This window comes from Panthera pardus, unplaced genomic scaffold, assembly GCF_024362965.1.
Source record: "Panthera pardus isolate Hobbes unplaced genomic scaffold, ASM2436296v1 HiC_scaffold_12, whole genome shotgun sequence".
Classification (NCBI taxonomy): domain Eukaryota; kingdom Metazoa; phylum Chordata; class Mammalia; order Carnivora; family Felidae; genus Panthera; species Panthera pardus.
The window spans coordinates 92636755-92662281 of NW_026526677.1; the positions used below are offsets into that span (position 1 = coordinate 92636755).

Here is a 25527-nt window from a genome sequence, read left to right on the forward strand (position 1 = left end):
AAGCAAGTTATTTAATGATAGGGAGGTAAGTAATGTGAGAATCAGCAGAGTTGAAAGTGGGGTCTCTGGGAGGTGGAAAACAGTGTTGTTGCTTTTTTTATAACTATTTGATTTTTCTTACACTAGGTGCACTACAACCATGAAAGGTGAAAAGTAAAATCTTAAAAAAAGATAGCTTCACGTAGCCTAGAAGATAACAAAACTAAAATTGTAAGAGTAGCAATGATAGTGATAAGTTAAAGGGTTATCTAGCCCATATATACTACCAAGGAAGATCACTAATGATCTTTACCTGGTATTGCTCATATCGATTAAAAAAAAAAAAAAAAGAAACTCAGAATAACCTCTTCCACTAGGGAGAAATTCTGTATATAAATCAAGTAACATATTTACATATAGTAAATTAGATCTTACATCAAATCTAAATCTCACCCACAGGTCAAGCACTTGGTATAGAAGTTGGTTGGAAGGCTAAGTTTCCTGGGTATACAAGAATACCTGAGCATACCCTTTAGGAGCACCATTTTGACTTATCTAAAAGCCATGTAATTGCTCCTGTTTCTTAAACAGGCAACACTCAACAGTTACCTTGTATTTTTGTTATGACTTAGGGTTTATATACATCACTGATATATGTCGTATGTTGTCAAATACACAGTGTCCTACTGTACTGAATATAAGGCTGTTTGTCCTGACATTAAATATTGATGGAACTACTGGGCTTTCAGTTAAGTTTGTTTTTGAGTTTCTCTTCCCCTTTACTGCAGTCAGGCTACCACTGTCTCTAGGTACTTGGTAATAGCAATTCTTCCCCCTTTCAATTTGTAGCTCATTTCACCAGGGCTTCAAAACCAGATCATTGAGTTTGTTTGCAGCATAGAATAACAACAAACAGGCTGACACTAAGGGAGAAAGAAGCCACCCTTAAATAATTACAAGGGTTTTCGCATATAAGCTAAAAGAAATGAGAAAAAGACATTTACTGTATCATGGATAAGTGAATACTGAAAAGCTGGATTTCAAATAGAAATGTCTGATTATATTTCAGCTGATTCAAAAATACCGACTGATCATCAAATTCCATATATAACACTGGAGAAGTTTCATGTCCATTGAGAACAATAATTTCACTGCCTTGAGTCTTTCTTCAAAACTTCAAGTGATGCTCACTTGATTTATTCTTGCTCAAGAAAAAAAACAAAACAAAAACAAAAAAACCTAGCTAGTCCCAAAGAATACTGGTGAAATCAGGTCTGGCTAGCCGACTACCTTCTGTCCCTCATAAAAGCAAAGAGCTTCTAAGGACAAGAGACGTTAAGAACAGAGACGTGACGGCAACACACTGCCTTTCCTGCCCAGAAATGGCACTCCTCTGGTTCCACAAACATTTATTTATTTAATAAAAGTTTACTGAGCACCCACCGTATGCAAGGCTTTGTGCTAGGTGCTACGATTTTTGAAATGACAAAATTATTTGTACGTGTAGGATCTGAGCTAGTCCTTGATAGTGTTCCTGATTTGAGAGAGACAGAATGCCCCCACGGGATTCAATTAGGAAGCTAACAGCATGGACGAGGTCTGCTTTCCCTCCTTCTATCAGCCCAGCACAAACTTTTGCCTTTCTCAAACCAGCCATAAGTCAAAAGAAATAAGGCACATTTAAAAAAAAAAAGTTCCCCCCTTTAATTGACCAAAGTAAAGCCATGACATTTCATTTGGTAACCTGCTCAGAATTATAAAAATCGTTCCATTTGGCCCAGCCCATACTGCCCAGGGCAAAACTTCCAGACAATACTAATCCCATCGTGCTCTGTTCTTATAAACTGCATATTTAAAAAACGTCTTCAGCGTCCTAAACGTGACGCGTTCAGTGCGAAGCGTATCAGAGCTGGCTGTAACATTTATGTCCGTGACAAGCCTCGATTATCCAGGTCCTTTACCTGCAACGTAAGGATGTCATTTTAATATTTATGATCAGGTCAACTTTGGAGAGCTTCTCTACTGAGTTGGGTTCTGCTGCCTCGTTTGGTTTTGTGACAAAACGAACACAGGTTTGAGACTAGCTACTCTCTGCTTAGCCTTTAGGAGTACCTCTCAAGAGTACCTGGTCTACCTGCCAAATATATCAGGGGTTGTCAATCTTTTCTTATGTAAGAGATATAACACATTTCTGTGTAACTCTATGCCATAAATTCTTCAGGGGGTAAAAGAAAATGTAGTGTACACACACACACACACACACACACACACACACACACACACACACACTTTTCTCCCCTCCAAGCCTGATAATTACTAAAACAGATCAAGTGCAGCCCCAACTGGAAAAATAACACTGTAACCACAGCCAAAATGACAGCAGACTAGGTGTCTACTCTCTAACAACAATCTAAAATAAAAATATTAACATTCTGAGTTGCAAACTACTTTTCTGACATTAGAAAAGTCCCTGTATTAGGGGAGCCTGAGTGGTTCAGTCGGTTAAGCGTCCGACTCTTAATTTCGGCTCAGTCATGATCTCATGGTTTGTGAGTTCAAGCCCCATGCCGGGCTCTGTGCTGATGGCACAGAGCCTGCTTGGGATTCTCTCTTTCTCTGCCACCCTTCCACTCACATGCTCTTTCAAAATAAAAAAAAAAAACTTAAAAAAATAAAGTCCCTATATTACAAATATGTGGCCCATTCTTAAGCACTAGAACCAATCTGCAAACATGAGAGCTGCTTTCTCAGTGTAGCACCTGCTCACCTTATATATCCTGACTAGCCAATGTTCTGTGGTATATGCTTCCTCCAGGACATCAAGTTCAAAGTCTTTATTCCCAATCTCAGCATTCCGGACACGGTCAAAGCCTGGTGGGCGCTCTAGAATGGGACAAAAAAAAAAAAAAGAGAGAGAGAGAGAGAGAAAGAAACACTTCTACAGTGCTGATTTCCTAAGGAAAGAGTAAATCAATCTGATAAATCATCTACCAAATGGAATGTTATTTCTCAGCCTGTAGTTTGTGTAGAGAGTAGGACCTATACAAAAAGACATCAGGTAGTAGGCACAGATCAAGTGTTACCTTGACTCAAGTCCTCTCCAAGTTAATGCTTGGCAAATTCATGGAGGCTATCTCTTTTAAGAGGTGGGAGGCTGACTTCCCAGCCCCTCCTTTCCTGGGGATGCTACCCAGAGGCCTCTGTGTTACACAAGTAACCCTTCCATGCAGAGAAGAACCTATCAGAAGTCAAAGGCCTGCCTCCCTCTAAAAAAAAAAAGTAAACTAAAAAAAATTTTTTTTAATGTTTATTTCTGAGAGACGGTGGAGGGAGGGGCAGAGAGAGAGGGAGACATAGAATCTGAAGCATGCTCCAGGCTCTGAGCCATCAGCACAGAGCCCGACATGGGGCTCGAACTCACAAACTGTGAGATCATGACCTGAGCTGAAGTCGGATGTTCAACTGGCTGAGCCACCCAGGCACCCCATAAAACTAAATTTAAAAAATTTTTTAAAAAGGGAGGGAGGCACCTGGGTGGCTCAGTCGGTTGAGTGTCAGCTGGACAGCATGGAGCTGCTTGGAATTCTCTCTCTCTCTCTCTCCCCCCTTCTGCCCCCACCTCAACCACACATGCATGCATTCTCTGTCTCCCTCTCTCAAAAAAAAAAACCAAAAAACAAAAAGAAATCAAAGGCCAGAATCCACTTCAGGAATTGTCCCTAGTGCAGAAACAAGAAATTAAAGTCAGAAGGAAAGACTTAACCTAATCAGATTAGTCTCCATGTATTTATTTAAGGAAATGAAAAGTCCTTTATATCACTGTATCCCCCTTCATTCCTCTCTCCATTCCTCTCTCCTCTTTCACTGAGAGGCAATAAAATGTAATGGGTAAAAGTACAGAATTTAGAGCAAGACCGCCCGAGTTTAACCTAACTCTGCCACTAGTTAGTTACGTGACATTGGGCAGGTAAGTAACTTATTTGTACCTGAAATTCCTCATATATAAAATGGAAATAATATTAGTATCTATGTTTTGAGTTGTAGTGAAGATCATGAGTTCATACATGTAAAGCACTTGGAAAAAACTGTATGTGTTAGCGATCACGGCTCTTACTGTGTTATTAATGTTATAAATCACTCACTGGCTTCTGTGTAGACCTGTCCAAAGCGGTAGTAACACATCTTGTACATAAGGCAGTTGAGCAGCACTGGAGAACCTTCACGATCCACACGGAATTCCCCAGTTGGAGTATAATAATCGTGCTCCTTAATATGTTTGCCTGTGTCGGTGCTCCCTCCAATGCGGACCATCCACAGAAACTTATTGATATCTAGAAAAAAGTAGAAAGAGAATTGCTGTGTCACAAAGGCTGCTGGAGCTAAATCACCTAATGAAAAGCTACCATTTCTTTCCTTGTTTTTTTTTTTAACTGAAGCATAGTTAACATACAATATTAGTTTAAGGGGTACAACATAATGACATGACATTTGAAAAAGCCACAATTTCTAAGAAAATCCCTCATTTTTAAATGGGAAATAGTACCATTTAAGTCTAATTTTTAAAAACATGAAACACAATGTGGCAGCAAAACTTTTCCCTCAAAATTTACAACTCTTCCTGTAGATTATTCCTGAAATCCTGTGCTATTGGTCCAGAGTTAAGTCACAAAGATAGTATTCCCAGGTATTAGCTGGGCTGAGCTGTCCAATATAGGAGCTCTATATACTAGCCACATGTAGCTACTGACACTTGGAAGGTGGCTAGTCCAAATTAAGACGTGCTAGAAATATAAAGTACATACTGGACTTGTAAGACTTAGTCCAAAAACAAAACAAAGGAAGTAAAATATAAGGAACTCATATGTCTTAATAACAAAACCCCAGGGCTGCCTGGGTGGCTCAGTCGGTTAAGCCTCTGACTTTAGCTATGATCTCATCGTTTGTGGGTTTGAGCCCCACATTGGGCTGAGCTGACAGCACAGAGCCTGCTTGGGATTCTCTCTCTCTCTCTCTCTCTCTCTTTCTCTCTCCTCTCCCTGCCCTTCCCTGACTCATGCTTTCTCTCTCTCTCAAGATAAATAAATAAGCTTTAAAAAAAAAAAGGATTTAAAAAAAAGTAACAAAACCCCCAAATAATCTGATTAAAAATGGGCAAAGGACCTGAATAGACATTTTTCCAAGGATATTCAAATGGTCAACATGTACATGAAAAAGTGCTCAACATTACTAATCATTAGGGAAATACAACTCAACACCATAACAAGATATCACCTAACACCTAATTATCATAAGACAAGACATAACAAATGCTGGCAAGGATGTGGAAAAATGGGAAATCTTATATCCCGTTGGTAGGCATGTAAATTGGCAGTGGTATGTAGCCACTACATAAAACAGTATGGAGGTTGCTCAAAAATTTTAAAAATACAACTACCATATTATCCACCAATCCCACTTCTGGGTATATATCTGAAAGAATGAAATTACTATCTCAAAGAGATAACTGCACCCCCATGTTCACTGTACTTTACTTATAATAGCCAAGACCCGGAAACAACGTAAGTGTCCACTGATGGATGAATGGGTAAAGAAAATGTTATATCTATATATCTAGATACACACACGCACACACACACACACCACATATATAAAATGGAATACCATTCAGCCATTGAAAAAAAAGAAAAAAAGGAAATTCAGCCATTTGCAACAACAGAGATGGACCTTAAGAGCATTATGCTAAGTGAAATAAGTCAGACAGTGAAAAACAGATACTGTATGATCTCACTTCTATGTGGAATCTAAAAAAACAAACTCAGAAACAGAAATCAGAATTGTGGTTGCCATAGGCAGGGGATGATATGGTAATTTCCTTAATCTCACACAAAAAAATTACAGTATGTTCCAAATAATGACATTTATTTTTATGCCAGCATTAAACACACTTCCGTGCACGTTAGTAGGCGATAAAAGGTCAACTGACTGAAAGTGGTTACTTAACAATGGTTAGTGCTAAGACCTCAAGAAATTATCCCTTTCTACCACATATATGTGTACAATGATACATATAAAAATACATATACACATAGACATACATACACAAATGCTTTTCTATAGGATTTGGCTATATTGTGACTATTAGAAAACCTATAAATAATTACACACAAATAGTGCTGGTGTGATTGTGAAAGTTCAAGTCTGTGAACACATGTTCCTGCTCTCACCATTCCTCCTCTGCTGTACAAGACACACAAGAAAACCAATCTTCTTACTTTATACTTGGCACATTAAAGTACTATATACATATAATCTAAAATTTAAACATCTTTACAAGCAGGCATATATTCAAAGAAAACTAAGACAGAAATAAGGGGTAGTTAGTAACTGCAGGAAAAGAAAAGTTATTCGAGGAAAGACTGTAACCATGGTATACTGGTTGACTCAACAATGAATATTTACATAGTCAGGACTTTGAAAACACTTTATCTGGATTTAACCAAAAACTAAAAATTAACTCTACTAAGGAGAATCAAGAGGAAAAGGAGGGAGTGAGAAAAGGTAAAAAGAATGAAATTTCTTATCTACAATTATAAATTGATATAGCATATATAAAATGCTCAATGAATAGAATACACATTTTTTTTAAATATGAACATAAGTACTAGAAGAAACAACTAGAGAAATAATTGCCTCTGGAAACTTGTATCATAAGGGAGTTTAAGTTTAGGGACAGGGTACTCCCTACCATTTTTTGTTATAAACCCTCAAAAGAATTTAATATGTTAAAATATATAAAGTATTGCTTTAATTTCTTAAAAGTTTTTTTAAGGCAGCAAACCATGTTTTGATGATTCTTCTAAAAATAGAATTTTGCTAACAATCACAGGGAACATACATACATATATATATATGTATATATAACATATGCCATACATATACATACATATATATATATATAACAAATATGAAACATTTTAAGCTGGCAGATGAATCTATGGCTTAAACCCACTAAAAATGCTAATTCTAGGGGCGCCTGGGTGGCTCAGTCGGTTAAGCGTCCGACTTCGGCTCAGGTCATGATCTCGCGGTCCGTGAGTTCGAGCCCCGCGTCAGGCTCTGTGCTGACAGCTCAGAGCCTGGAGCCTGCTTCATATTCTGTCTCCCTCTCTCTGACCCTCCCCCGTTCATGCTCTGTCTCTCCCTGTCTCAAAAATAAATAAATGTTAAAAATAAATAAATAAATAAATAAATAAATAAATAAATAAAATAAAAATGCTAATTCTAAAGTTCATTTTCAGATGCCTTATGTTTTTTTCCACACTGTATTTTACTCTGTTATTATTTTTCATTTGATTTACCTATACTGTAAAATGATCACCACAATAGGTTCGGCTAAGCTTTATGTTCTTTGTTTCCTGGTTGTAAGCAACTCCTAGGTCTTTAGACAACTATACCATGCCATATCTAAATGAGAATTATTTACATTTACCTCCTACTTGTTGCCAAAAAAACCAAAACAAAACCACCCCTAACGTTACAAATACTGAGGAACTTCCCCAACCAAGAAAATATGTTGAGATCAGTAAAAAGACAGAAAAATAGGACAGTCATCTAGTTTTCTTAGAATCTATGACTATAGTTAGAAATAGAATCAAGTACATACCATCAGAGGAATACCCAGTAAGGCCTCCAAAAATGACCAGCACATAGCTGACATCAAGCTCCCTCATGATCTCATAGGCTTTTTCTTCTGTGGATGCCATTGCCTAGAAAAATAAATGCACATTTCTCAAAGCAAAAAATTCCAAGTCATGTGATCCCTCAGAGAGAAATATTTCCCACTAGATCCCATGAGCCAAATACTCATATAATCCCTTCACTTTACCTGTCCTACTCGAGAAATATGGGTATTATTCCATGTGTTATTGTCCACTAAAATTGTCCGATTTGCCATAGCCGTAATCTGGTAACCATAATCCCACCATGACATGACCTTCGCATCCTGAAAGAAGAATGGGAAATGAAAATAAGTTGCTTGCTGCCTCCAAAAATCAAATACGAGAGAACTGGAAGGGCATCCTATAGTATAGTAAGCGAGGGACTTCCTACAAAGAAAATAATTCTTGGCACTTGGTACTACATTTACATATAATCGTGAAATCTCAGTATAAATTATACAATCCAACACTCCCAATACTTTCATCTCAGATCACCTTATATAAACAAGCATAATAGGATGGCAGGTGTAGGGGGACCGTGTGATATTTCCAAATAAACATTCTGGTGTCATCAGATAATTATATTAAATGATCTTTCACAATTCACAAAAAGCAGTTATTATAAAAATGGGAGGGAATACAAACCACAGGATATGACGCACTAGGATTAAGAAATTCTTACAGCTTAACTCCTTAAGAGTCTAACTCAGAAGTACTACTCCCAATAGCTACTGCAAAGAAAATCACTTCAGATTCCCAAAAGCTTTAAACCAAAATGTTAAAAGTGTTTATCATTTGGTGATCACTTTATGGAAACTATCTTTTTTCATGTTTCTACTTTCTGATTTCTTTTATAATTGGGATGGTCCACCTCATGATAAAATCACCACAGTGTCAGAGTGTAGATGATTATCAGTAAGGATACAAAAGAAATCCTAAATTGAATGAAGGCTGACTTTCAAGGCTCATTCAGCACGAGGGTTCTATAGTTCCAATTTCTCCAGCTTTCCACCCATCTAAAAGCTGTATGATTCACTATCAGAGCAAATGTCCCCAACTTCACCAGACTCCTCAATCCCACTCCCCCCCAAATTTTTACCTCTGGAGTATTGTGACGGAGCCAATAGTATGCTTCTCGAAAGTCATCAAAAATGATCCTACTGCCATCGCCACCACGGGCAGACAGCACGATGGAGGGAGAAGAGTAGGCCTCACTGGTCACCCAGGTTGAATGAAAGGTGTAGGTGATGAGAAAGAAAGCCATGACCAATATCATCCCACTTGCCACCTAAACAAGAAAACTGTGTTGTAAATTAAATTTACACAACTCAGAACAGCTTCTTACACAAAATAATACAGATGAAATGAATCCAAATGAGTCAAGACCTGTATGAGTTCACCCACTATGACAGCACTCTACTCCCTCACTCAAAACACACACACACACACACACACACACACACACACACACACACATATTTTCCCAAGCCTGTTCTTAGTGTTGCTTAATTCTCACTTCATTCTTAATAGGGTAGGTAGAATCCTGTTGCTTCTTGCTCTTTTTGTCTGGACGACTTATGTCCAGATTCTTCATGTAAGTGGACAGCACCTGGGAGACTCCAATGCCAGAAAGGATGCACATTACAGGTGCCAACACTAGCATGAGACGCACCTAAAAGAGACAGAAAGCAAAAACACAGTTCAATCAGTGTTTTACAAAATTAAAGACTTCAACCTGGTAGTAGATCATGACATCAATTCAGCGGTTTTCAACAAACATGATTTCTTAGTAAAAAAGAACAGAATATGAGAAAATATTTGATACATCTACAATGGAAGTATACACTTCTTAAAGCTGTTTTTCAGTTACATGCGAATATATGAAAGCATCCTGAATAATAATGCTATGTTAAAGAATGTTTTTAACTATGGTTTGAAATTTAAAAAAAAAAAAAAAAACATAACAAACACTGTCTTACTACAATTTATAAAATCTTTCTTCTTTCAACAATCTAATACTTGGCAATCTTCCCAGAACGTTAAGGAAAAAACATCAACTCCTTTCTTAAGACACTCAGAAAGAGACACAAAGAAAGCTGCCCATGGTCACTTTATCCAACAGAGTATATGTGTCTCTCCCTAACACAAGGTTATGAATCCCAGAAAGCTGGGCCCCACCACCAGAATGTATGAGTGCACCATATATTCCTGGGAAGGATCAGCACCAGTGAGCAGCTTTACAACTCAGTTCTTCAAATGCTCCAAGGAAAGCACGTGCACAATCATTACATTCTGAATCCTGCCATGCACCTCAGAGTCAGGGGTGGAAATGTTGCTAGGACTGAGAGCATTCCTCACCATGACAGCTGAAAAGTACATGCTGGTCACACCATACATGATGATGAAAATCCGGGCATCAGACAGGTTGCTAAAGCAGTAATAGAGACCAACTACAAAAGTAAAAGTAAAAAGAAGCAGGTAGCTAAAATAAATAATCATAGATATGTGCAAAGACATTTATTTACTATAGAACTCTTTAAAACATCAAAAAGTCAGAACGACTTAAATATCCAACATTAAAGATGTAGTTTTTATAGCGTATTTATATAATAGAATATATCAATTAAAATATTGCTGCAGGATATTATGGACTATTTGCCATCTTCTTTACACATCTCTGTACTTAAAAAATTTAACAAATAATACATTTAAATGTTACATCTCTAAAATAATACTAAATAACAGAAATTATGATTCTTTGTAAAATGAAAAAAATTGGGGAAAAACAGTATCATCCTGAGGGCACCTGGGTGGCTCAGTAAGTTAAGTGGCAGATTTAGGCTCAGGTCATGATCTCACGGTTCATGAGTTTGAGACCCACATCAGGTTCTGTGCTGAGAGCTCAGAGCCTGGAGCCTGCTTTGGATATTCTCTCTCTCTCTCTCTCTCTCTCTCTCTCTCTCTCTCTGTGCCCCTCCCCTGGTCACTCTCTCTGTCTCTCAAAAAAAAATGAGAAAATGTTAAAAAAAAAATAAACAGTATTATCTGATTTTTATTCAATAAATAACTGGATGAGGGGGTGCCTGGCTGGCTCAGAAGAGCATGTGACACTTGATCTCCGGGTCATGAGTTTGAGCCCCAGGTTCGGTGTAGAGGTTACTAAAAAAAAAATTTTAAATAAAAAAATTTAAAAAAGACTAAAATAAATAAATGAATAAATAACAGGATGAATATACATCAATATGTTAACAATAGCAATAGATGTTTGGTGAGAACTCCCCAATTTTTTTTTTTAACTTGTCTGTATTTTTTACAATAGACAACAACTTACTTTCATGAGGGATAAAAACCATAGAAGCTGTTTTATTAAAAAAATAAAAAAGGAAACACCCCACCACCAGTAAATTCAAAAACATTTCTGGATTGGCTAGAAGGTAAGTAACTGAGGCTTTACAACCAGCCATGCCTATTCTCAAACTTTAGTACTGCCAAGAAGATAGATAAATGGGGAAGAATCAGGGATGGGGGATGGGAGAGAGGTACACTGAAAGTACTCAAAAACAAAAACAAAAGCCTGAATACAAATTTGAGTTGAATTTTAACTTTTAATACAAATGAACAGAAAACTGTGAGGCTCTGAACTTGCCAGCATCTCCAACTGTTCAACTTCTGACTTCTACTCTGCTTCAAATATTAGAAAAATGTGCTTAGCCATCCTTTGTACTGCATAGGGTAAAGAGGCAAAAAACAAAAACAACAACAAAGTACAAGGATGAGGGTAATTTACTTATTTTGAATCAAATGGTGATTCTTACAAAGAAGGCCACTACAGAACACAAAGTAGACAGACCTGGAAACATGAAGACCAGAAGCTGTAGGTCAAAATAGTATGAGGACCAGGTCGTGGGCTGATGCTCAGACACAGAAGCAATGATGGGGATGTTGTTCTTAGCATAAGAAGGATCCAGCAGTGAGTAGAAACGCCCAGTCCAGGGAGATATTTTTCCTGGCAGCAAAGAAGCAACAAATATTTCACAATCACACTTGAAACAAAATAACATCTTATCCTAATTAATCACAATATCCAATTTTCATAAGAGTCTCTAAGACAGAAAAGGACTAAGTTTTTGTTAAAATACCATCAATAGTTTGAGAATCTCACTCTTTCCTTTCAAACTTGAGAGTACTTTTGTCAGCCCAGCCAGCAGAATAAAGTCAGGCTGTACATAAAGTCAGAGATGGGAGGCAAAAGTGTTTCCTGTGAAGGTTTTAGGGTCAAATCTGGCCAAACCAAGGTCAGCTCTATAAACAAAGCTACTACATCCTCCAGTGCTGCTCTGAAATAGACCACACAGACAGACCTAGGCAGAATCCAATCAGCCTCTGAGAAGGACAAATAGGAAAAACAAAGGAAAAAAATGTGGCATGCTAAACAGCCGTGAGTTAGTGCATAAGGGCTTAGACAGGCCATGTTTGTAAGGAATGGCCAGCAGTGTTATGATTTCTCTTACCCTACCAGTAGGAAAGAAAAGGAAAAAAAAAGAGAGAAAAATTAGCAAGGCACGATCCAGTCCTTTCAACAAAGTGTGATGTTGCTAACATTAAGAACTACTCTAGGGGCACCTGGGTGGTTCAGTCAGTTGAGCGTCCGACTTCGGCTCAGGTCATGATCTCGTGGTCTGCGAGTTCGAGCCCTGCGAGTTCGAGCCCCGCGTCGGGCTCTGTGCTGACAGCTCGGAGCCTGGGGCCTGCTTCGGATTCTGTGTCTCCCTCTCTCTCTGCCCCTCCCCCACTCATGCTCTGTCTCTTTCTCTTTAATAAACATTAAAAAAAAAAAAAGAGCTACTCTAACAAGACATTCTTAACTATGCAGAATCCAAACACTGGGGCTGACAAGTGGACTGAATTGAAGAAGTAGGACTTTATACTCTTAGGAGAAAAAGAACGAATCTTTCTGTGGTCAAGAAATAACCCCTATTTTTGAAGTTCATTATGTGTCCATATCCATTTACAAAAGCTGTGGGCCTTCCCTACCTGTCAGCATGAGGAGCGCTCCCACGGTGAGAAGGACAAAGCCTACCAGGGAGATGACACTTCGGAAAAGAACTTCAAACTGCTGTGGATTCAACTTGCTGCGCAGATAATCCACAAAGGCATGGATCTGGCAGAGACCAAAGACCCCAAAAGCCGCCATGTGCTCTGACGAAAGGACGGGCTGTAGGTAAAAGCATAGATATGACAATGCTGGAAAGCAATGAGTCCAACCTAGACCTGAATTATCCTGACCAAACAAAGGCTCAAATGAGTTTTGACCAAACAAAGGCTCAAATGAGTTTTGAGGCCTCCAAGGAATTAGGTAGGGCCAATGGAGGAGAGGGGCTAATTTCACCTACCACATTTTCCAAACAGTATTTGGAGTCCTATAAATCACACCTTACTCTATCTTGCAAATACCATTTCCTCCCAATCTGCCAAACTGAAATCCATCACTCCCCTCTATGTTCCACGCACTTTCGCTCTTTCATTACTTATAAATTCTTTGCTTAGACCAGTGGTTCTCAAACTCTAGTGAGTACCACAATCATGGAGAGGGCGAAGAAGAAAGGGTGTTAAGACACAGATTGCTGAGCTCTACCCCTTAGAGTTTGATTCAGTGGGTCTCTGATGAAGCCCTGGAATTTGCTGTTTTTGAATAAAAAAAATTTGTTGGAGTTTATTTGGTTCCTCACAATACTTAACTTTATTATTATTTTTGTAATCTCTACACCCAACGTGGGCCTTGAACTCACAACCCCAAGATCAAGAGTCGCATGCTCTACCAACAGAGTCTGATAGCTGTCCCCAGAATTTGTATTTTTAACAAGTTCCTGATGCTGCTGCTGGTCGGCGAATTACATTTCCAGAACTGCTATACTACAGAATATAGACAGCTGCATGTACTTCCTTCCCCACAAGACTGTAACTTCCTTAAGGACAAGAATCATATTTTTAATTTTTAAATTTCCCAGTGATTAGTGAATTGCATATAGCAGGTGATCAGTAAAGAAAATACAAGCTGACCTCTGAATAAGTCCTCCATTTCCATAAGAATTTTATATGAGAAATCAAACACACCACATTATTCTCTGACTTTATAATTATCTCTTAACCCTATGGGAAATGGGGTTAAAAGTTTGTACTTTGAGGAGCACCTGGGTGGCTCAGTCAGTTACGTGGCAGACTTAGGCTCAGGTCATGATCTCACAGTTTGTGAGTTTGAGCCCCACATCAGGCTCTGTATTGATAGCTTAGAGCCTGGAACCTGCTTTAGATTCTGTCTCCCTCTCTCTGCCCCTCCCCTGCTCACACTTGCCCACTCGCGTGCTCGTGCTCTCTCTCTCTCTTCCCCTCCCCCAAAATAAATAAACATTTAGAAAATTGAAAAAATAAAAACGTTTGTACTTTGCTTCCTAAAGGACTTTCACATAGATCCCATCAAGAAGTTCAGGGGTCATTACTATTAAATGGACTCATTAGCATTAAAAAGGACTGGAAATAACTTTGCATTCATATCAACTCAGCTCAAAATATCCCTCCTTCCCACAAACCTAAGCCAAATTAAGAGTCATTAAATTCAAACTTTATGGAGCAAATATTAACACACCCCTGGAAGCAGACTTTAATGACCAGTGATTCTGTTACTTCAGTTAACACAACGGTCCAAGGTAAATCAAGCTACTTGGAGCTGTTTAAAGAAGTTGAGGAAGCTAACAACTCTATTCAGTCTAGGGCTCACCTGGAAACCCACAAAGGAGATCTGCATGGAAAGAATGGTGCCCAGGCAGTAAACAGTACAGTAGGCCACATAGATCCGGTGGGAGAAGCGACCTGTGAGCATCAGCACCAGTACATGGAGAGGGATCAAGTTGATCAAGAACACATAGCCTCCCCAGGAAGAGACCTAGGACAGGATAAAAAAGAGCTCCTCTTAGCGCTCCTCTTCAGGCCACCACTTACAATATTACCTGTGATCTTTTCAAAGGTAAGGGACTGTAAGTCCCTTTACAGTAACTATAAGCTTTATTTATGACAAGTGGCTTCAAGAGTTTAAATAAATGATTTCTTTAAGTAGAAAAATCAAAGTCACCCCTATTACTGTAACTCAATCCCCTATTCCCTATGCCTCCTACCATCATGATAACAAAAGCAGCAACACCATCTATTGTAATGTCATGTGGACAATTTAGGGATACATAGGAAACGTGAGCAGGTGGAAGCAGTTAAGGGAAGAAGTCTAAGTGACTATGTAAGATTGAACAGGAAAAAAATACATTAGAAAAGGAAAAATTTTAAAGGAACACAGCAAAAGAGAGTTGGCCAACCAATATGTATCCACGGGTCATATGGTATCTGAAGAACTTTAAAAATTAAAAACATTGCCTCTATCTTGCTGTTACACAACGGATGGCCACACCTGCCTTGGATTAGGCTTTGTATGGATAGAAGAGAAAATAAAGACTTCTAGCCTCCAATCCATGGTCTCAAAGCCCAAGAGCTATTTCCAATTTGTATCAGTCCCAATAAAGACACTCGTGGAATACAGGAGTGAAGAGTTACCATGTAGAAATAAGCAAGGGCACACTTGGCAGCCCAATAGATGGAACCAGTCTTTACTGCTTTGATCCACATGTAGTAGGTGAGCAGCATGCAGAAGATGGCAATCCCTGCAGAAAGAACAGAAAAAAATTCAATAAAAGGCCATGCTTGCGTAATATTTAAGAATACTACTCTGGAACAGACTTCCTGGATTCATATCTCAAACCTACTGCGCATTAACAGTGCAATTATTTTACCTCTTATTGTCTCGGGTTCCTATAAAAATGAGGCCATAATAGTATCTATTTCATAAAAGTGTTAAAGGACTTAGAACAATACCTAGTATAAAACAAATATTATTACTATTCCTTCCAGGCACTAAATTCCTTGCTAGTGTAGAGTCCTAAAGATATTCCACATTATTATGCACCATCCACCCTCTGCATCTTACCACAGGCCAGTCCTTATGCCCTGACTGCCCCTCTCCTTAATATGTGCCTAATGAGGGGCGCCTGGGTGGTTCAGTTGGTCGAGCATCTGACTCTTGATTTCAGCTCCAGTCATGGTCTCATGGTTTGTGAGATCGAGCCCCACATCAGGTTCTGCACTGACAGCATGGAGCCTGCTCCTCCTACACTCACGCACGTGCGCTCCCTCTCAAAATAAATAAATATAAAAAATAAATATATATGCCTAATGAAGTCCAAACCTCACTGCCTAGTGCAACCTCAACTACTTCCAAAGTCTTCCCTGATCTCCAAATCTGAATTAACCTCTCCTTTCACACTCCAAAGTACTTTATTCATACTTCTCTAGTGACACATAATACTACCTACCTGTTATGAGTTATAGGTCTGTATTTAACTTCCTTAATAGATTATAGGCCAACATAATTTTATTCATTATTGGTCACTGTAATTCCTTAAATATGAGCCAAAATTATCTTATTCATTATCTATAATACCTAACATTGTGTTTTCCCAACAACATTCAATAAATATAGGCTGAATTGACACAGTCAACAAAAGTCATTATAGCTTTAAGAACGTTAATTTCTCGGCATGCCTGGCTGGCTCAGTTGGTAGAGCATGCAACTCTTGATCTCAGGGTTGTGGGTTCGAGCCCCACCTTGGGTGTACAGATTACTTAAAAATAAAATCTTAAAAAAAAAAGGATATCCATTTTTCTTATCTAGGAAAATAATGCAAATAATTACAATGTTAAAATAATAGTACCATTCAACACTAAACTAACTCTACTTTTATCAGTCCAGAGAAGAGATAAAGCCCTTATAAAAGGAAATTACCTTTCTGAAGGGGATGATAGAGAGAGATTATAAACTTGTCTGAGGTCCCTTCCAGCCCATTTCTAATCTTCTCACCCAGATACCATTTTGCTAGTGCTAAACATCAGATCTGAACTCAGATTTTACTGCACTTCCTGAATGTCTATGGAACAATGAGATGAATTTACCATCTTTGGCATTTTAAGTCTTACCTTCATTATCATAGGAGCCAGCCACAGATCGGGAGATGTACCCAGGAACTACAGCAATCATGGCGGCAGCAAGAAGCCCAGCCCCCGCATCCTGGAAGAAAAGAGGGGTAACAGGAAGTTAACACTATTCACTCACAAGAGAGAAGAGAGGATCCACTAGTCCTTCTGCTTATACTGGGCCCAGAACACAGTCCAACACTTTCCAAGGTAGACGTGATGCTAGAAATGCTAGAAATGTTCACAGCACAAGAAAGCTAAAGACTTCACAAGCAATTCCCCAGGATGATACCACATCTGAAACTGAATACATATATGCTAAGGACAGACAAATTATGTAAGCTGTCAGACATCAGACACTGCCCCAGAATGGGCTGTTTGGCTGGAGCATTCCCAGGTTTATGAGTCCCTGCCCCTAACAATACCTGCACACTGCCAGGACAGTCACACCTCTAAAAGTTATGCAAGGATAATCAAAAGGAAGACAATTATTATTTAAGCTAAAAAGCCAAAAGGTGATCATCTGTCTGGACTAAAGATGCCAGGAACTTAGATAATAAAGCTGGAATATCAAAAAGCAATCTGTGAGGTCAGGAGAGAGAAACAACGAAATATAATCACACTCCAAAAGAGTAGGGACTTGTCTGTTGATAAGAATCAAATTTGGAACAAAGGCAGCAAGGAGAAGGATGAAAAGATTTCCAAACTAAACTCAAGAGTCCCAAAACTTTCTACTAGTTTATCACTTCTCAGGTATCTCCCTGACACCACAGCCACAAACTAAGAATAGCATCCAAGGAGCCAGATCAGCAAGGCAGAACCCTAGAAAAAGAGAGCCATTATGGAATCTACTCCAAAAGTGATTTAATAATTTTTTTAATTTTTTTTTATTATTTATTTTTGAGAGAGAGAGGCAGAGCATGAGTGGGGGAGGGACAGAGAGAGAGGGAGACAGAATCCAAAAGCAGCTCCAGGCTCCGAGCTGTTGGCACAGCTGTTGGCAGGGCTTGAACTCACAAACTGTGAGATCACAACCTGAGCCGAAGTTGGACACCCAACTGACTGAGCCACGCAGGCGCCCCAATAATTTTTAAATAGGGGCACCTGGGAGGCTCAGTCAAACACCGGACTCTTGATTTCAGCTCAGGTCATGATCTCGTGATCATGAGACGCAGCATCAGGCTCTGCACTGGGTGTGGAGCCTACTTAAGATTGTCTCTCTCCCTCTGCCCCTCTCCAGCTCGCATGTGCATGTGCACATGCACGCTCACTCTCCAAAAACAAAAAAAAAATGTTTAAATATATGTTTAAAGAATCAACAAATAATTGCTAAATGTCCATTTCCAGTAAGAAGAATGAACCATTCTGGAATACTTCCTATAGTTATTTTTCCTCTCCCTTAGGTTGTGAGGACTTCAAAATCTAAAGCTCGCATTTTACATTTTAAACATTTTTTTTTAATCTTACATAGAAATTTATATTTGACCTTCAAATGTTCTCGTATAGGACAATCAGTTGCTAATAAGAAGAAACCACATGTTCTAGGAAGGGGCTGGAGTGAACCCAGTAATTCAGCCTAGCAAAAGCTATCTGTAGCCTCTGGCTCCCTGCCCTTCTATGGCTATCAGACCCCCACCCTTTAGCATCTACTAGAGAGGTTCAACAACATTCATTCCCAAGCCTATCACCCCAAATCCTTCACCTTGAGCTCTTTGGTAAGGTGGTACGTGACGATGGTGGTGAAGGAAGAGAAGAGAGGGGCCAGGAACACACAGACATTCCGAATGTCGATGGTGATGTGGAAAAAATGGAGTACATGGTAGATTGCAGCAGACGTGATCATTAAGCCTGTAACAGGAAGAAGAAACTCCATTAGGTTATCTTGGTAAGACCAAGAACTTAAGGGAAAGAGAAAGAGAATCAAAGTATCAATCAAGTGATAACATAGGTCCTGACAAACTACCAGAAACACTAATATAGTAACTGCAGTAAGCTTATTAAATTTCTCTTCTTAGGATTCAATCCGAAGTCCAGAATTTATGAAAAACCTCCCATCCCCAGCTCCCACACATATTCTCCTGTATACAGAAGATCCACTTTTAGGAACTGGTAATTAGAATGAAATTATAATTGTCACAAAAAATGCAGACATTAGAAATATGAGAAACTGTTCTATAACATACAAATACCTTATTTCTGTTAATTTTTTTTTTTTTTTTTTTTTTTTTTTTAAGAAAACCCTGTTCCTCTCACCTGGATAAATTGTTCCTCCAATGATTCGTCCCAAAGGATACCAGGCTCGGTCATCAAACCAATTATGAAATTTATAAAATCCCTCCTCAGCCAGGAACCGGGTAGTCCGATAATTAAAGTACCTATAGCAAGAAAGAAATGATCTGTATCTCCTCCTCTTCAAACTCAAATAACTATACCAATTTGCAGAGAATCTTGTTCCTCAGGTCACACCATCGAGGAACTGAACATTACATCAATCTGTATGATTACAAATCAGTTAGGTACCAAAAATTATGCCAAGTATGAAAATCATTTTACATTACCATATGTCCCCTCATTTCTAGCTCCACACATGTCTCAACTAAAGCATTGCTTGTCTTGGAAGGAAATGCAACCGGAGCCTAACTCAAGTAGGATACTTCACCGGCCTGGCAATTAGTAGGTATTAGCACCAGTCAGAGAACTCAAGCACCCACAGACAGAACAGCTGAGATGTGGACATCAATAAATCTGGCTCTTTTCAAGAAAAAGGAACATACAAAGATTTCAATAGCACACAGAAGGACACACGGATAACTTCAAGTGATGAGCATCTCTAGAGATGTTGGTGTAACACTATATGCATGTCACAGTTTAATCCACTCATAACACAAACTTCTTAATGAGTGTTTAAACTTAACAACAAATTCTACTCATGTTGTTTAAAATAGTTCTGAATGCCACCTACATAATAGCATAAAAATATAAATAGCAAAAAAATATTTAAGGAGCACCTGGCTGGCTCAGTCAGTAGAGCATTCGACTCTTATCTCAGGGTTGTAAGTTCGAACCCTATGTTGGATGCAGAGATTACTTAAAAATAAAATCTTTAAAAAAAAATGTGACATAAAATGCTTAAGAGTCATACATGGGAAGACACAGTTCTTTAGGTCCAAGCTATGTAACACTTTCTTATTTCTTTTTAAATAAGAAACTTGAGAGAATGACTAACAGACTCATGAAAAGATGCTCAACATCACTCATCATCAGGGAAATGCAAAGCAAAACCACAATGAGATATCACCGTATACTTCTCAGGATGGCTAAAATCAAAAAGACAAGAAATAACAAGTGTTGAGGAGGATGTGGAATAAAAGTAACCCTCATGCACTGCTGGTGGTAATGTAAATTGGTACAGCCACTGGGGAAAACAGTACAAAGGCTCCTCAAAAAATTAAAAACAAATACTATATGATCTAGTAATTCCTCTCCTGGGTGTTTACCTAAAGAAAATGAAAATATGAATTTGAAAAATATATGCACCGCTATGTTTACTGCAGCATTATCTACAGTAGCCAAGATACAGAAGGAACCTACAAGTCCATCGACAGATGAATGGATAAGGATGATATGGTATACATACACACACACACACATATACACACACAATGGAATATTATGCAGCCATAAAAAAGGATGAAATCATGCCATTTGCAACAACATGGATGGACCTAGAGGGTATTATGCTAAATGAAATAAGTCAGATTGAGAAAGACAAATATCATATGATTTCGCTCACATGTGGAATCCAAAACAAACAAACAAGCAAACATAAAGCAGAATCAGGCCTGCAAATACAGAGAAGAAAATGATGGTTACCAGAGCAGTAGAGGTTGGGGGGATGGGCTAAATGGATGAAGAAGAGTGGGAGATAATGGGTTGCCAATTATGGGATGAATAAGTCACAGGAATAAAAGGCACAGCATAGGGAATATAGTCAATGATATTGTAATAACATTGTATGGCGACAGATGGTAGCCACACTGATGCTGAGCACTGCAAACTTGTCCAATCACTGTACTGTACACCTGAAACTATGTAACATTACATATCAACTACAGTCAAATATAAACTTAATTTTAAAAAGTAGACAGAAATAAGAAAAAAAGAAAAGGAAAAAATATAAATAAATAAACCAAATTTTTAATTACTAAAGGCAATCATGACTAACCACCTCTCCTGGCCATCCCTCTAACCCTATTTCTTCCTTGGTCAGTCAAGTTTTAGCAGCTGAAGTGAGCAGAAGTAGCAGATGGCAGAAATCTCTACCCATCTGTTTGTTGCTGTTGAACGTTATTTTGGTAACTGTCAGAGAAACAATAGAAAGGAGGGTAGCAGGCAGTCAACATGTGTGAAAACTCTGTCCTTTACCTAAGGGAAGGGAAGGGAAGGGAAGGGAAGGGAAGGGAAGGGAAGGGAAGGGAAGGGAAGGGAAGGTGAGGCAGAGGAAGTCTAAGTTAGTGGAAAGAGGTCTGACTGGGGTCACAATCCCTTAGTTTCCTGCTCTGCAAATGGAAGCATCAAATCACAAGATCTCTTCAGTCCTTTCCAGGCCTATGACTACAGACCAGACAGTCTTGCTTTCCCTGACCATCTCACCTTAATGTTTGTTCATCTAGAGAATCTGAGAAGAAGCCTTAACAGACTGGTGATCAAGAAACAAAAAGATTAAGTTTCCTCATTCATGAGAAAAAAATATAAATTGATTTGAGAGACCCCAAAGAAAATATTTGTATGCCTCCAAAGGGCTTTCATACACCTACACAAAATATCAAATTTGCAAATCAACTTTTGAATCAATGCTCCATAAACTGAAATATGCTATGTTTAAAATATTAATGATGCTTGAAGAACCTATGATTCTGGCTTTACTTTAGGCAATACAACAAAATGACCCCAGTATCCAGAGACAGATAAACCTAGATTCAAATCTTGGCTCCTCCAAACGTGTAACTTGAATAGCCGCTGCCAGGCCTAGTCTCCTCATTTATATAAAGGAGAAAATAGGACCTCCATCTAATAGGGTTGTTAAGGATTTAGAGATGATCTGCAAAACAGTGCTTGAAACAAAATGAATACTCACCTATACCTTCTTATCTAATAAACAAAATCCCTAATCAAATTAATGGCTTAAAATGTTCCCCAATGTCTTAGAACTTAACCAGTAGATCCAATTTCTATCATATAAATTGTTAAACAAACAGTCATTAAATCACAAGTTCATGACTTGTGATTTTCTTCTGAGCCTCAAACAGGCCCCTTTTCCTCAAAGTGCATCACTGATTGTTCAATAAGCTGAGCAAACAGACTTCTCCTAGCCTGGCCCCGTCTTAACAGGCAGGCAACACCAGCAATGCTTCTCATATTTCCTATGAGTTTGAGAGATTTACTTGGTTAATTCCAACAGAAATGTCTCAAAAGAAAGCAATTATCTCTGTTGGAAAACTTGAGGGTTTTCCCCCCTAAATATATAGGAAGCACAACCCCATCACTGAGAGCTGATTAAAATTTCACTTGGAAATCCATTGACCTGAATGCTTCCCAAAGCAAATACCAGATCAAGCAAAAGTACTCACGGGTCAAACTCATGGATGACACTTTCAAATCTCAGGACAGCAAAGAGACGAGTAGAGAACGCTGCAAAAATCAGAGAGTTAATACCTTAATGGTAGTGCGCCATGAAAAATAATAGTAGATTGTAGTATTATAGAGATAATAGCACAGCACAGAAGTCACAGGAAATGTAAAATGATCCCTGAATAGGGGTGCCTGCCTGGCTCAGTCAGTACACCATGTGACTCTTGATCTTGGGGTCCTGAGTTCAAGCCCCATGTTAGGGGTAGAATTCACTTAGAAGTTCACTCTCCCCTGACAATGACACCTACATTTTCCACACAGGTAGGACACATTTAACTATCAAGACCTGTAACAATGCATTCACCTACTAATACTGCACTCCACTTACATGGTCATCTTTTTTAATCGTTGACTTCCCCTCCCCAGAACTTTTATTTTGGAACAAACTAAGGGGGGTAAGGCAAATCAAGACTATATTTATGACTCACAAAGAGCAAGAAAATCTAAAAAAAAAAAACAACAAAACCAAACAAACAGTAAGTTCTGAAGAGATTTTCAGAAATACTAAAGTAGGCAACTAGTACAGCATGCTTCCCATTCTTTCCCAGATGATCTCTAGCCCTGACTTTCATAATCCTTGTGTTTCTTTTGTCTTCATAAAATCATACTGATGGATAAGAGCAAAAACAACACATTGCAATCTACTGAAAAGAACAAGACATTTAAGTAAGCCATTCTTGATTTTTTTCTCCTTTCCACCCGCAGAGAAAGAGAGGTCCACATGCACACTCACATAACACAGCAGCCATCGACAGAATGAGAAGCTTCAGTAGTGTGTCCTGCTTCTCATAGGACAACCGCAAAAATCCCAGCTTAGTCATCTTGACATCGATGGGAGGCAGCAGATGACACTCAAATAGCTGAAAAGGAAAAGTCAAGACTGTAGGACATCAGACACTTCTAACTTACCTAATTCACTTTCATGTTTTATGGCGGCAAAAAAACCATAAAAGAGACACATGCTAACGAACACACCGAGAGGGTCAGAGCTAATACTTGACACCCGAGCCAATACTAACACCCTAGCCTTGCCTGAAGTCTGACCGACTGGCAAGGAAGTAGGCCTGAGTCAGGTCCATGTGTCAAGACTCAAAAGGAGTGATTAGACTCTATCACCAGAATTCTGCTTCTTACTCCTTCACAGCTAACAAGTACATAATACATAAAAAGCACAACTGGCAATAGTGTGGTACAGCAGGAGTAAAGAGCAAACACAGGGATAGAAAAAGGCGGTTGGGTGAAGAGATGCAAAGAAAATAGAAAAGACTGGAAATAGAGAAAAAGAAGAAACAGAGAATAAAAGAGCACTCAAGAAAAAGCAGGAATGTATGAAAGAAAGCAGGAAATGGGGAAATGAATACTAAATAGAGGGGTGAAATTAGAAATCAAACTATGACTGAATATGCCCAATATACGGCCCTACATTTCAGCAGCAACTGAATGGCCACGAGCTTCTTTTTGTTCCAAATCCTAATGGTGTTGCAGGGCCAGCTAAAGAGCATGATGATCACTAACACACATACAGTGATGCACTCAAGAGGGAGAGAAACACATACACAATCACTGCGCTTTCAATCCCATGTATCACAGTGCAACTACTGCTCGGATCTATAGACGCTTCCAGTTGCCTGTCTCAATATAGGCCTGTAATTGACACTGCCGATTTAAGCCACTGATCTCAGAGATAGCTCATAGAACCAGACGACAATCTAGAGGGAAAAGAAAATAAAATTTCCTACTGAAACAAGAAAAGCTCGGCGGGGAGGGGGGGGGGGGGGTGCCTAGATTAAAATAAAATGTTGAAGGAAGTAGGTTAGCTATTTCTGTTTAAGAAAGTGCTGCCTTCTTAAACCATAAGCTCATCAAGGGCTAAGTTATAAAGAATACAGTAATAAAAGATATGCAACACTGTTCAAGACTGCAGGGAGAGAAAAAAGAACCTTCATGCCTCCTGATCTTTTTCTCGGTATTATTGGAGGAAAAAAGAGGGGGGGAAAAAAACACCAGACTAGGCAGAAGGCATAAAGAATCATACATTCCTAGCTCTGACAACATCTTTTCCATAAGTAACTGGCCCAGAGGGGCAGTTTTGCATGTGTTTTTAATTACAACCCCAAAGGAAAACCTCATCTTGCAATCAAGAATAAACACCTAACTCCAGGAAGTCAATAATCCCGCCACATCGCTCAAGTTTGTGCTTGTTTTTCTCGAATGCCTGAAACAGAAAAACATAACACCACTACGAGCTGGTATGAGCCACACACCTAGAAGAGTCAGCGGAAGAAATGAGAGTACTAGAACCTCCACCTGCAAGCTGAGTAAAGGAACTGGTAATTTGAGGCAGGACCTTAAGGGAGTTTTCCTAGTGTGCTCTCTGGTCATTTGAGCACATCGCTAAAGCAAATAAGGGCAAAAGACACTTCACTTTAAACACTTAGCATCGGGTCTCCTCCTCAACGGTGCCTGCGAGCTGTGGCATCCGAATCCCATCCTCCTTCTAGTTTTCCAAGACGGAAACTTCCCCATCCCCGTTAGCCCCCACTCTCACACCTGCTCACACTCCTTTGCTCCCCCATCCCACCCCCTTCTTCTGGTCACTCTAGCAGGTCCCAACTCCCTGCCTCCCACCTGCATATAACACCTCTGACACTACCCACCGCGGGACACCCCACCACCTCAGCATCCTGAGCGCCCTCCCCTCCAGAACTAGTCGCAGGATCCAATCTTTCCCACGCCCTCCAGGCCTAAGCGCACGCCCCATCCCGAACCTTCACATCCTTCCATCCCAGGACGTCTCCACCCCACACCCCACGCCCCCTCCTCTGCAAGGCCCTAGACCCCGCTTCCCACACCCCACCCGCCGCCATTAAAGCCCCACCTCCAGCACTTCGTCCAACCCCACCAACAACCTGGACTGCACCTGCAGCTAATTCTCAAGTTATAGCCTAAGGCCTTCTCACCTGGCCAGCGTTCCTCAGGAATCGGCTGGGCTCCCTCTGCCATCCGCTCAGCAGCGCACCCAACCCTGGCAGCGGCCTGGTCCGCCTCCTGGGCCGCTCCCCATTGGCTG

General features: G+C 39.5%; 1 protein-coding gene across 1 annotated transcript; it reads right to left on the minus strand.

Annotated features, from left to right (window-relative positions):
* Positions 1–1376: 1376 nt before the first annotated feature.
* Positions 1377–25527, minus strand: STT3A (STT3 oligosaccharyltransferase complex catalytic subunit A). Its single transcript, XM_019433494.2, has 18 exons — positions 25418–25527; positions 23191–23317; positions 22397–22457; positions 19020–19141; positions 18469–18614; positions 16770–16860; positions 15294–15400; positions 14473–14637; positions 12732–12912; positions 11548–11703; positions 10056–10147; positions 9214–9369; positions 8797–8985; positions 7865–7981; positions 7643–7745; positions 4122–4310; positions 2747–2862; positions 1377–1940 (listed from the first exon to the last, which is right to left on the minus strand). Exons 2-18 carry the CDS (start codon positions 23276–23278, stop codon positions 1902–1904), a joined length of 2118 nt encoding a protein of 705 aa, XP_019289039.1. The 5' UTR covers positions 23279–23317; positions 25418–25527; the 3' UTR covers positions 1377–1901.

What these genes read in the sequence shown, in the direction of transcription:
- STT3A (XM_019433494.2), bottom strand. Translation starts at nt 23,278, where the DNA reads ATGACTAAGCTGGGATTTTTGCGGTTGTCCTATGAGAAGCAGGACACA. An exon ending in TGGCTCCTATGATAATGAAG is followed by an intron (nt 15,401 to 16,769) that starts GTAAGACTTAAA and finishes TTCTTTCTGCAG; the next exon opens with GGATTGCCATCTTCTGCATG. An exon ending in TCCGTCACAATACTCCAGAG is followed by an intron (nt 7,982 to 8,796) that starts GTAAAAATTTGG and finishes TTCTTCTTTCAG; the next exon opens with GATGCGAAGGTCATGTCATG.